The sequence below is a fragment of the Amblyomma maculatum genome, chromosome 1 (assembly GCF_055883805.1).
Source record: "Amblyomma maculatum isolate TAMU_Amacu chromosome 1, ASM5588380v1, whole genome shotgun sequence".
NCBI classification, from domain to species: Eukaryota; Metazoa; Arthropoda; class Arachnida; order Ixodida; family Ixodidae; genus Amblyomma; species Amblyomma maculatum.
The window spans coordinates 225796360-225810127 of NC_139344.1; the positions used below are offsets into that span (position 1 = coordinate 225796360).

Consider the following 13768-nt stretch of genomic DNA (forward strand, 5'->3'; position numbering starts at 1 on the left):
ACGGAGAAAATGGTGCGTGTATGCCGCTTCAACGGATGGAAGACGGAGGTTTCGAAGCATTCTTGTCATGCATGCACAAGCATGTACTGCTGCCGCCGTATACTTCAGCGTAACGTGCACGAAGCATACGCACCATCCACGGTTGACAATGAAATTCGGCACCCAGTTTTACATTGCCTCGCAGCTTGTACGCATACGGTGCGCCCATAAGCGCGCAGAAAAAATGACGCACAGAAGTTGAAGCTAAACGACCTGGCGCATGCAAAAAGAAAAAAAAGAAAAAAGAAACACCTAAAGTCTGCGCTCAATTAACAGACGAAGTGTCGCAGGACCTTATGCCACGTGTTCCGCTATGCGTGCTGTGTCTAGCTTCGTCCGCCGTTCACCCTCCTGTCAGGACGACAAACCACACTACCGCTCTGGGCCTTTTCAGTGAGGGGTGCGCTGGACCCCATGTGCAGTGCATGAATGATGAAACTGGCAAGTTGTCGAGAGATAGAGACAGAGCATGGATTCGAATTTTCATCGCCTTTCGGGGTACGCATGGTTTTAATATTTTGCACATGCGAACAAAAGCATTCTATCTGCGCACTGCTCTTGTTTATTTTTGATATGTATACATACCTAGCTAGTTTCCATTTTAATGGTATACCCTTGACATTAAGCTAGATACGCACGTTATGAAAATCGTGTACATTACAACGTGCGTCCCGTTACGGTATGCGGCACCATTGCAGGGCATGTTTTTGGTGTTCCAAAATAGCTCATCATTGCACCATCAAAATTTACGTACGGACTCGGCACGCCGGGGTATGTGCGTCATCGCCTTTTGTATCAACCTTTTACCGCCGTATGACCAGAAAGGAAAATCTTATGCTAATGACGAACAGAAGCAAACGCTTAAGGGCCACCGATTCACTGTCATAATTAGACGAGCTGTCAGTTTTCTTAGCGGGATGAAACGTAACAAGGTCCTCTCGTTGCAAACATAATATTAGTGCCAGGATTCAAGCAATCTAAACTAAAGTTTGCAACGTGGTCCCTGGAAAACTCCCTTGAGGTCTATAGAAGCCAGCTACCTCGTCATACATACAGCCATTGTTGCTGCAACACACCTTTTCGTTGCGTCGAACACCGCAAAGAGGATTGGAGCGCTGTTAACCTTCCATTTCAAAACTCTGCCGTCCTACACGTGAAGCGCATGCGCGATCAGAGCGCGTTCGCGTTGCCAGCCATGCGCAGGTGGGGTCACTGCTAACAAGCCAAGGATGCACCGACGTGGCCGCACGCACCATTTCGCTGTTGCGCGACCATGCATGTGCCAGGCACATCGATTCCAGCTGTTTTCAGAATGTCCTCCGCCTAATTGGCCGCGGCCCCAGCGGTGCCATTGAGGAGACGCAGCTGGGCTCATTTCCGCCGCTGCGTCCAACTCGCGCAAGATTAGTCATCCGCTGCCTTCGAGCGCCGTCCACGGGGGCTGCTGCGCAGAATTCTTTGAGCATTCAGTTTTCAATTAGTGCTGGCCATTTCGCCCTCTGCAGGCGCCTCGGGGCTCGAGCGGTTCGACACTTGCGCACATTTCTGTGTGGACCACCATGGTGTGGACAGATGATGGCCCCGATGCAATGGCGTCGAGCGAAATGGCGTTTTCGGAATTCTAAACGCTGTCATTTCAATTACTCAAGGCTCTCTACAAATCTCCGATTCCACCAAACGCCCTAACTTTACTGTTAAGAAGCTAACTGTAAGGATTTGGCTAACCAGCTAGGTTATGAGTTAACATGATTCATCTGTTCTCTCTTTTTTTTTTTTAATCTTTTCCGTAACCTTTGTCAAAAGGCGAGACGTGAAGCCATCGTGGAGGATCGCCAACCTGAGTATTAATGTGGCAGTTGTAGAATGGTACGACTATGCTCCAACGACAACTTTTATACTTAAAAACGTTCTACCATTACCAAAGGGCTTCCTTGGATGATATAGCTGTTTGTTTTTAAGAAAAGAACTTTGAAGATTTATAAGGAAAGTCATAGACTTGAGATGGATATCTTAAGACCTATTGCACTTTGGCCAGTTCTCTAAATTCAGTTATCAAGACTTCGATTGTAACATGCGACACAAAGTAAAAAAAAAATTAAAAGAATGAATTTCGGATGATTAGCTTATGTTTATAACTGCTAACTCGTTATCCCGTGTCCGCTGAGCCTCCCCTCCCCAACACACACACACAAAGACTCACACACTCAACGAAGGCAACCTCCACGTAACCATACGTGGCTTTATATATATATATATATATATATATATATATATATATATATATATATACATACATACATATAGAACTGTTGAGACTTCGAAAAGTCATTCTGTATGTTCAGGGTGCGTCACAAGTTCCCAGACCACAGGGACTGTTTTTCAGCAGTATATTCTGACACTTGAGTCACCTGCTACGAAGATTTTTGGGGGAGATAATGTCACTTCTCTACCGCCCCCTTTCTCTCTCACATGCACGCACACACAACCTCAAGCGCGCACAGTTCTGGGCTGTCATAAACGCCTCACTACATAGCTGGGGACACAAGTGAGCGGAGCACGCTACTCCGTTCCAGTTGCAATGAGGGCTTCACTGCCGGACGTAAATAAACATTACAGTATGCATCCATGAGAAAGCTCACTAGCGTCTACTTCCAGACTACATAAACACCAGAGCTGCCAGTTTCAATTGGGCAACGCGGGGAGGACGTTAACAGGCAATAGCTGCTCCGCTCATTATTGCCCCCCCCCCCCCCCTCCTGCACTTATACACAAGCGCACAGTGACGTTACTCGAGCGTGCTACCGTCGCCTATGTCAAAGGGCAAGACGTGGAGCCATCGTGAAGATTCCCCTCTGCCAATCCAAGTACAACTCTGGCAGGCATGCATACGCTGGGCGGGTATTTCCCCTCATCGCAGCATGCCATCCTGTCTCTATGAGACGACGACGCCTGCATGGGTCTTCCCCACTGCCACGGTACATCTCTGCGGCGCCTCGAAGGGCGGCCAGCTCCCCGGCAGTGCTGTGCCCGCCCGCCGCCGACGCTCCAAGCGAAACGTGCCGCGGCAATCAAAGAAACGAGACTCATTTGCGGCCGCGATCCTCATTGCGGTGTGCGCCCGAGGTATTACTGCGCCGGCTGCCAGGCAGGCGGCCAGCTGCTCTTCGCCGGGCTCCTTCCTCCGCTCTCCGGTTTCCGCCCGCTTTTGTCGCCGCGGAGAAAGGCGCGAGTGCGCTTCGGGCCGATAAATGCACTCCTACGCAACTCTTACGCAGAGGTGGGCAACATCGCGAGGTTTCAACCTATCCTGATGGGGCTCCCACAAATCAAACTCGCCATTTCACCTGCTGCGACAGAACGAACATTAGACATTTGTCAGTATGCTACACAACTGCAGCCTTCTATGGCGAGTAAAGAAAGGATTCGCAGAGCTACATGTCTATAACTACAGAGGATCGGGAACCCTTATCCAACGATGAACAGAGATGAGCAACTTCATGAGGTTTCAGCCGTATCTCAGAAGTCTCGTGCGTCTAGCAAAAAAAAAAAAAAAAAAAAAAAAAGGACCGTAAACCACCATTGTTTTGAGCCTGGTCATGACTAGTTGTTTTCGAGCTCTCCGGCTGACCTATGCGACCGAGACCGCGCCGATGTGTTCCCTCCTCGTTACGTCTCTCGCATTGTGTCGCTCTTTGTTTCTCACACATCTCTCTCCAGTCAGGGCTTCACCTGGAGGGCTCTAAACTGCTTTGCATCTCCGCAGCCTCGAGGCCAGCGTGTGCCGCGCGCTGCTTCCTGGCCGCACAGAATAACGACAGCCCCGTTGCTGACGGGGGCTGCGGGCGCCACCTGCGCCTTCTGGCGCTCCCCTGATTGCGGTGTCCGATCCGTGCCGCCCGTGCGGGCACCTTTCCCATCTTCCTGTTCCTCCCCGACGACGTGCGTAAAATGGGCCATGGCATTCGACCCGATCGTGGACGCCGTGAGCGGTACCGGAGGCCCTTTGATTTATAACGCGACAAGCGATGGTCGCCGTTTCTAACGCACCGCTCCCGCTAATTGCGTCCGTGCCGCCGCTTCGAATTGCGTCAGTGCGGGCAGTGAGAGTGGATGGACGCGCATCGGCCCACGCTCTTCGCTAAGAAGCCAGGCGGCGGCGCCCCACGTAGGCTCCTTACTCTTCGCGCGCACAAGTTGCCATCCCGCGGCGCAGTCCTCGAGAGTGGCAGTGCAGCGTCGAGACCATGCATCCGCTCCTGTGCCGCTTTCGACCGCCAGGCGTCAACTTTCATAGCCGCTTGACGTATATTGTCTGCCACACGCGCTTTGCCTTCATGATTGTAAAGATGATCGGCAATGATCTCGCTTATCCGTATTGAGACGCGCTCTGTCTGTTTGGAATCTATAGGAAAATAAGAAGCGTTGTTTGAATTTAGGGTACACGCATGCTAGATGTCCTGCTTAGGTCTGCTACCTTCAAATGAAAGCTCCAACGAGCACTCGAATTTCTGGCGGCTATATCGTGTTGAATTTTCAGGACTCCTCTGTCGGTGTCATTAAACTTCCTGCCAATACCAAACTGTTCAGTGGTCACAATTGATATTTGCCTGGACCCGGTTTGGGAAGATCAGAAGCAGGTCATATTCAGTGAGCTGTCAGTGCGGCGCAAATGCCTTGGACCGCGTTGCAGTGCTCTAGAAGCCTTCTAGAACGCTAACCACGTGGAGGGAGGCAGCACGACAAGCGCTAACCAATGCTACCGCCAGCAAATGGCGGTGTGGGCCCCGTCTCTCGCAAGACAACTTCGCGTGAGACTCGCTGCCACTGGGTTCGTACCTCGATACGATCGGGCATCCCCGCGGACATCGATCAGCCTCTGGTTTGCTGGCGGCTCGCCAGCTCGCAGTATATATACCAAGCAGAGTCTGAACAAATCGGTATGCATCAGCGCAGCGCGGTGGCTGTCTCTTACTTGTTCCTAATCGCCAAATGCATTCGACGAAAAACAACCAAGAAGCGAGCCGGGATGCTGGCGCGACCTTTACAAAAGAAAGCGAGCGTGCGGGGAGGTCCAGCGCCCGTTTTCGATCGCAGGCGAGAACGACTCTGGGACCCCGTGCCACGGAACCGACGATTCCGTCTCGATTTATTCCCGCCTACCCAATCACTCATCGTGGCAGGGCGCAAAACAGTGCCCACGAAGACGCACAGAACAGGCCTGTCCCAGCTTTTTCTTCGCTAATTCCCAAAATGGATTGATGGCCGACGGAGGTCGTGCATGGACCGCTCGATCCAGATTTCAGTCACGCATCTGGAATTGATTGGCTCGCTCTCTTTGAAAGAGACTTTGGTTGCACAAGTGCCGATAAAAGTTCGCCCCCCTATCGGTTCGTCTGCTACGACCGCCCAGACTGTATCGCAAAAGCTATACAAGAGGAGACCAGCGCAATGCTGTAGATTTGTGCTCTCTGATCCCGCGCGATATGTGTATACACTTCGATTTACTTGGAGGCGGCGGCACAAGGGAGCTCTCGTCGTCACCGGCCCGATAGTAGAGCGATCGGTGTAACAGGGCTTGTTACAAGACATTAGCAGCAGTGCAGGTTTTCAGAGCAGTGAAGCCTTTCCACGTTACACTTAGGTCGACTCGCAACGCCATTCAGCCTCCATTAGAAGCCATATCTTCGCGTTAGGTGATCAGATAATGACATTGGCACTAACTGCGTAAGCAGCAGTGCCCGCAGCTGTACACGTAAGCCAGCTTCCTGTGTCGTCATCTCCGGATACTCTTCACTGGAGTGTCATAATGTCAGACTGGCGTCGTTTTTTTTTTTTTTTTTTTTTTTTTTTTTTTTTTTTTTTTTTTGTAGGGAAAGCTACACTGTAGTATGTTTTCAAGCCGTCGGTGTGGCACCGTTGGAGACGAAGAAAAAGAAAAAGAAGAAGGAAAGAAAGAAGTCAAAGAAGAAGGAAAGAAAGAAAGAAGTCAAAGAAGAAGAAAGAAAGAAAGGAAGAAGAAGGAAAAAAAATAAGACAGATAACTCGGTAGTTGGTAGAAGCGAACGACAACAGCGAACTGCTAGGAAAGAAGGTTCGTTCGAACGTTGTGACGGCGGTGTGCTCTGGAGTTCGACGTAGAGACGATGTCATACCACTAGGAGTCTTCTACATCCGAGTGAGAATGGTCAACGACGAGAGACAAGAGGTGCTCATACGTGAAATGATTCTCCTACGGCATAAATAAAGCTGAAACCATAGAGTAAACTACTATGTGCAAAAGCCATGTCTTTACTTGCAAACCGAACCTAAGCGTAGCCATGCAAATTGCTCTCGCGTAACTCCAGGTTTAACCACAAGCTGTACCGCAGCTACTTTTTTGCCCGGTGCTCAAAATGAGGAGCTGCAGAACAGTTATGCGGACGGTCGGTCGCACTTGGAATCCGAAACAAAGGGTCACGCACGCAGGAGATAGGGGAAATGGAAGGAGGAGGGAAGGGGGGGGGGGGGGGGGGGGGGGGCTTACATACAGCCGGCGTTCTTTTGAGCGTGCCAAGACTTGTCTCTTTCCCTTCTCGGGTGAGCCCGAGGGGCGAGATGAGCGCCATGCTTATCGCGCCGTGTTGCTGGCTGCGAGGATCTCATTCGTTTGGGGCACTGCAAAGGCCGCCGCCTCTCCCCTTGACCTAGAAGCTTCCGCGCGCTCGTTGCGGCTGTCGGCAGATGCTGGTCAAAGCAGCGCGATGTACGCCTAGGGTGCATTGTACTCTCGCTGTAGCGGGGACAAGCAAAACGGGCCGCCCTCCAGAGATAAGGGAACAGGAGAAAGAATAGCGCTACTTCCGCGGCGACTGCCAGTCAATTACTTTGCCCGTCCAATGTATCTTTTCATCCTCTCAGAGGAATGAGGACCTCGATCGAATCCAGTTACAGCTGCCTGCTTCATTCTACGCCCATTACATTTCCAGTATACCGTGTACATATCTTGCTCTCCGCGCGGTGTAACGTGATCGAATTTGCCACCTATGTGCTCCTTTAGGGGCAAGTGCAGATATACTTGTTTAGCGCTCTGTGAACGTTTCTTCTGACGAAGTTATGTGATGCCACGGATAACGGTGAGAACCTAATTATACAGCGTACAGATCGTTTCAGATCAGCGTGTTTTGGGGTGTCCTTCTTCGTGTTATTCGAGCAGTAGAAAGCGTTGCCATGCTGCACTGGGGGGTTGAAGAGTCAAGCTGAGCCCCGCAGGCCAAAAGCGTGTTCGAAGCACGAGGAACGAACACGTCAAAGCACACGAAGCGGATGGGGTGCGCGCGATGCCGCAATACGATCTCTAGCGTGACCGCACCAGGCGGAATAATGGTGGTCGGCCGATCCTACGCTGGTGTGTTCTGCTCGCTTGCTTTTGCGCCGACTTCAAATTAATGAATCCCCGGGGTCTAACTTTTCGGCACACGCGGTCGATGGAGTTTCCCACGCGCCATTAGGAATTGAACGCGGCCAATTATACCCCCCAGTTGACTCTTTCTTTGTCTTCATCAGGTTGGCGCGCGAACGGAGGCGTTTGGTTAAGAACTAGGCGTCGATCCGAGGCGACGCCCCTGTGAAAGCTCCTGTCGATGCGATAGAACTGGCCTTTAGAGGTGAAGGATACACGCATTTCACCGCGCTCACCCTCCCTTACCTGCATGACGCCGCAGTGGTGCCGAACGAACATCAGCCGCCTGCCTTCGTGAGCCACGTTCGCAGCATTTCGGTCATTCTTTGGCCGATCGGTCTGCGAGACGGCACCGCGCACGCTACCCGTCCACGACGCATCCACGCCGCACGTGCATGGCCCTCGGCGATGGCGCCCTGCTGCCCCAGCCAGATGGCCCCGAAAGGCCTGAAAGTGGTCATCGGCGGAAGACGCGGGGGGCTGACCTCCGACGCCCCCTTCCCCGGGGCTCCCGCTGGGCGAAAAGAACTTTTCAGTGAAAATTGTGCCTCAAAAGGCGGAATGCGGCTTCCGGGCGGCTCGAAACAAGTGTCCCCTCTGGCCCGGCGGACTGGCCGTCGCCGCAAGCCCTGCGGCGCTTCTCTCGGATCGGGCGCCTCCGCAGGCGCAGTGCAAGCTCCCCCTTTCTTTTTCTGCTTGCTGCGGCCGCGACCAGCGTCCGTTGAAACCACGCCATCGAGTGCACGACAGGGCTTCTGCGATGAGCGTTTGGAGGGAAGCGTTGCCGAATGGCTCGAGAAGGTAAGCGCCGCTCTGTCACGATTCTGCTGCTTGTCTGGACTCTGCTGTTTTTGCTTTTCCGGCCGGCAGGGCCGCGTGCGTTTCGCATTGCAGAGGCGCACGTGTATGTACGGTACGTTCTGCTGCTTTCGGCGGGCGGTTCCCCGTGGGATCCTGAAGTCGCCTCTGATCGCCTGTCGTTAACTGCCAAGGGCCACCGTATACTGCGTTCGCATAATCCCATCGTGCTGCCGCCCTTATCAAAACCGGAAGGATTCGGTCCGCGGAGCTGGTGACATTGAAGCGTGGATCGTGTCCGATAAGCGGTTTCTATTCCCTCTCGGACGTCTGCAGCTTTTATCGACGAGCGAGCCTCCTTAATGCATGTAAGAGTCGTCGAAAGGCGCCATTCACGTTTGTGTGCACAGCCGCTCGTTGCGTGCTGGCGTTCGACAGTCGCCGGGCTCAAGGCTGGCACTCACACGAGTCCGGCCCGATACATTCCGATGTTCGCTCCCGGTCACCTAAGCTTCGGTCGTTTCTTGCGGGCATGGTGAGGAGACAGGCGAACAGTGTCCTCTCTTTCGTACACTCCTGTAATTCACCTGTACAGACTACTCATAGGGCTCTCTCTTTCTCTCTTGCGCTTGTCTTCAGTGGCACATTTCACACGCACCGCTGCGCTGTGCCTTCGCCCTTTGTGCAGGCTCAATGCTCCGGATTGCTAGCGAACAAAGGAGCATAAAAGGGAGACTGGGAGGGAGTAAAGAGAGAAGTCAAGATTTTATCCTGCGAGTTTAAAACTGAGGAGAGAGAGAGAGAGAAGCAGAGATTTTATCCCGCAGGTTTAAAACCGCCGTCTTGCTACTGTGCTGAGAGTAGCGGGTCAGATAAAAGAGACACGGTGGAAAAGCAGCTGGGAATGCTTGAAAAAAAATATGGTGGTCGTGAAATTTAAAACTATACAGTACAGAAGATTCTGATATGGAAGCTGTAGTTTCTCAAGAAGGCTACAAAAAGTTCTGCGGACGACCTCCTGGACGGTCAGAAGCGAAAAAAAATAATAAATAAATGAAGAAGGATAAACGTGGGCCCCAGCATCCATGCTCCGTGCCAGTACCGTGAAAGCCACTCGACGGAGCTCTGCAGTTTTCTGGCAGCGAAGTACCGGTGGGTAGCTTCGACGAAATTCCGGCCTTGTGCAAGCCCGGTTCCTCCCGGATCAATGTCGGCAACGAGCTAATACGCTCCTGTTTCACCGACACGAAGCGGCCAATTATCAGCGGGCTAACCCCGAGTGGTCACCGAAACTGCCCCTGGATCTTACGCAACGGGGCCGGAATGAAGTGCACTCGCCGCCTGGATGCCGGCTCTGAAGTGTTTTCCTTCGGGGAAATATTAATTTCGCCCAGTGGTGTCATCGCGGACGGTGCTTTAGTCGCGGCGTAGTAGAAAAATGGCTCCAGCGAACGTTTTAATGATACTTTGAAGGTGCGGACAGAGCAGGGCTTCTACTTGCCCCTAAACTGGTTTCTATCACGAGAATCGGCTATTCTTTTTCTGCCTTTTCTTTGTATAACCTTTCGCTGCGAAGTCCACCTCGGAAACGGAGAGACTGCATTCGATGCACAATTTCCTGACGGCGGATTATGTGCACGAAAATCAGTACGCTGAGGTGCCTTTCCTATATATCTGCCGAAATATTGGTACTTCTCTAGACTCGCTAGGTATACGCAAGTTCTGATTTCCACCATCTTAGTCAACTGCTGCGGAAGGCCAGTTTCAGTCTACGCTGAAGTTTGGCTGAAGTCGGCGAGGGAGGGCGCATCTCGGCGCCGAATTGTGCAGCGTGCAGATGCCATAGCTTGCGATTCGTATCCTCTTGTGGAAATATCTGGAGCTTGAACGCGAGCCCTCACTGTCAAGCCCGGCGGCCCAGTGTAACGGTCCTCTCTTTTCATTGCTCCTCGAGGGCGTACGTTGCCTTATTGAAATGCGCCGAGACCCCAGCGAACGCGACGCTACGCCTGCGGCCGCGCGGTTCTCCGCCGCCTCGGCCGGGGTTTTCAGCCCGGAGGCGTCGCAGCCCCATCTCCTGGCAGGTCTCCATGGAAACGGCTCAAGTGCCGCCCCGAGCTATTTGTTCGCCGGCGCTGCTGGCCCGGCACTCCAGAGCATCTCTGACCGGCCTCGGGAGGCCCTTCGCCGCTTCAGTCATTTCCAGCCCCCAGCTGGACGCCTGCTTCTGGCGGACGGGAACCGCTTGCTTGCCACTGCTGGAAAGGGTGTGCGCGTCGCCGCACGTCTTCCGGACAGCGCTGTAGGCGTTCTCAGCACATAAACATCCCGCTGTCACAACAAAGCCGCGCACGGAGATGTCGGGCATTGTTGCACTTACCTATCCTTCATACTCGTGGCGTGCCGGACTGAACCGTACAAATTGAATCTGCGCTTTTTGCTCGACTGTGTGGGCCATTAATAACAGTTTGGCTGCCACCGGCTGAGCGTTAATGGCGCCCACAGCTGCGCCGGCCATTTTGTAGCCGGGATGATAGCCTGGCGGGAGCGCCCCTCTATTGTTGGAGCGTTAACGACTCGCGCTTTGCCTGATGACGTCGTCAGCCTGGGAGGCCGCGGCGTCTTCCCAGGCGACGGCGCGAGTCGGGTTGACCCAGTCTAATTCGGATCGACTCCGGGGTCGCGCCCTCGGCGACACTAGGCTTCCCATCGCTGGAGCCTCTACGCCTCGCCACTGCGCGAGTGCATCATTTACTACGAGGCGGCCATTCATTGTTAAAGCGAGGCAGAGTGTCCAACGACGCACTGACCTAGTTTGCACTGGGAACACTGGCTAGATGACGCCGCCAGGCAATTACTCAACTCGGGATGTCGCTGCGATTTCCAGAGGTGAAGTGTCCGCGCTTCGAGTCGGGCCGCGCCATGACGCCGCGCACACTTTTCCGCTCTCTGGGGAGAACCGCGTCATATGAAACAAAGCCCTGAGGAAATGTGCAGTTAACGGTATATCTTTAGAGCGAGTTGTGACATCTGTCCATTATATTGTTCCTGTAATGCACTGTAGACACCTATGCCGGTTGTGCTATGGTGTATGCTATGGCCAGACAGTAGGAACTCATTCCAGGAGGGCGTCGCAAGCCACATATGTCGCCGTCGCCACTACTAATCATGAACTGAATGCAGTTTTAAAGTGTAAAAATCTGCTTTGTTCTTGAGCAACGCCATTACTACACGTACAGGGTCGCTCAGTATGACAGGAAACAAAACTTGAGCATTAATCAGTATGTTACTCCATCCTTATGTGTGACAAGCACAGTTTTTGCCTGTTCGAACTAGAATTTCTCCTGGCGTATGATATAGGACATTTATTTTCGACTTCGGCAAAAGAAATAAAGAATTAATTGGTCTTTTTGCACTAGCCGGTTGTTTTCTGTCATATTGTGCGACTCTGTACTGTGTTTGGCGAATTTCACTGGTTGAGTTTGGGCGGGGTGCTGAATCCGGCATACGCCGTCTAGGTGTGCATATACCTCGTCGTCCGAATAGTGCATATTGATGTAGATGTAGGCTGCGATTTTCGTTCGTTTGGGGCAGATTCATGAAATATTCTTGCAGTAAATACCGCTTGAAGTTTGATTTCGCTTTCATCAACCGCTATACGGATTAATCGGGGCTTGGTTATTTACTGGCCTGTCAATACTAAACTGAAGACGCCGCACTCTCGGAGTTAAATCCGCCTCTACTCGGATGATCGAGAACGGCTGCTCCATGGCTGGGTTGCTGGCTCCGAAACAGCCAGTGGAACTCGCGAATCCGGTCCAGATCGATCAACCACCACATTCGCCGTCACGAACAAGAAAAACTGCTGCGGGTCGACCAACAGCTGGGATTCGCCATTAGAGATCGTTGTAGAGAAAATATTTCCTAATCGTGTTTTCACCCAGTGACAGTGATTTTCTCCAAGATGAGAGCGGAAATAACACTACCACTGATAACCAGGAGCTAGCTCCCCAGACCCCCTTATGCCCGCCCGTTGCTGCACAGCGCAGGCGTACCCTACATGCTCGTGTAACAAGCTGGATGCAGAAAACGTGAGCCAGGAGCCCGCATGTGTTTGGATTGGCGGGACAGCGACAGAGACCACGTTTGTTTACCCTCGCCTGGCTGAGAAATTCGGCAAGAAAGGCGTATTAGTCACGTCATGTCCTTTTCAAGAGTGCTATATAGCGCTACTTGGTGAATGCAGCAAGGTGCGGCCCCTCGTCGCTGAGTGTGGCAAGGAAAACTGTCAGTCTCACTGCTCGGTAGCTCACGTCGTCGGCAGAACCAGCGTCGACCCTGGCGACACCTATACGCTAGGTGGCCTTGCATGCTCTCAAACGAAGGCTGTCTCAGCGCAGCGATTCCGCGATTCCGCTTCGAGGAAGTGCGTCTGCCCTCTTCGTTGCGGGTACCGCGGGCCGACGCCGCTGAGATCGGCATCGTAGACCGCCGATGATCGTTTCACAGCTGCGGAGGCGGTGACAGCGTCATCGTTATTTCGTCCCGGCAGCGGGAGGCCTATGTCGTCGAGGCGCGCCGGCGCGCCGACCTTGGCCGCGGGTCGCCCGCCGTGCTAGTCGGGTCACGGCGACCGTCTCACCGAGATGACAGCGCCGCGCGCTCGCCGGCGCGCCTGCGACGGCTTGAGTGGCACCGCACACTATGGGGCCGCCACCTGGCCAGGGAGCTGACGTCTTCGATGCGAATCCACGCTTCGTGGCATGGTTCCTCCAGCGAATGCTGTGTGCATGGGCGAGCGGCGCCAGCGAGCTCTGCGTGAGGTTTCGCGGAAATTATGGGCACCTTTAGTCTCGCGTGGTTGTGCCTCGAAGTGGAGCTTCATTTTTTTTTTTTTTTTTTATGTTAGCCCGGAGTGCTCGATTCGCCGGCTGGAAAAGCGCGTTGTAATTTACCGCCTTGCGCCGAACTCAGCAGTGGACAGTAAAACTGATTTTTAATGTTATGAGGTATTTCCTCAGACCTGTACATATTGCTGCGAAGCATTGTAATGTTTATTTGTGGCTTTCAAAGGCCTGCAGCATGCGGCCTTTGCTCTTTGTTCACGCTCAGTGTCCCAGAGAGGGGGCTTTATCATTTTATTTGCTCCTAGAAGATGCGCCGAGATGTATCTGGGATGATTACCACCACGTGTATCTGTTTCCGTTTCCACATTGTCCCAGGCTTTTCTCGTCACCTTTGGCCAGGTTACATGACTAGATGTTTCTCCGCTAATTTAAATTGTGAGCTGCCAAACGCAGCGAGCATTCACAGTTCGACGACCAGCTAGCACGTTTGCTGCCACCGCCGCCGCCGAGGCAACATTCTCAGTTCCTCTATGGGTGCAAGTCAGCCCAATAAGGAGTTGATTTGCAGCCCTACACCCGTCTGTTTGTCTGTCGCCTACGGCATTGTCACTACCACGTGACAATATAGAGACGCCGTAGTGGAAGG

At 52.9% G+C, this 13768-nt stretch overlaps 1 protein-coding gene across 2 annotated transcripts in view; it reads left to right on the forward strand.

Moving 5' to 3' along the window:
* twz (BTB/POZ domain-containing protein twz) overlaps positions 1-13768 on the forward strand; it is a 79085-nt gene that overhangs the window by 16142 nt on the left and 49175 nt on the right. Inside the window, exon 1 of one of the 2 annotated variants that reach the window (XM_084590433.1) lies at positions 8002-8278. The exons of the other annotated variant lie outside the window; for it this stretch is intronic. Coding sequence (XP_084446559.1) covers positions 8238-8278 — 41 coding nt within the window. The 5' untranslated portion in view covers positions 8002-8237. Of the gene's footprint in view, positions 1-8001; positions 8279-13768 lie in introns of those variants that run through there. 2 annotated transcript variants of the gene reach the window in all.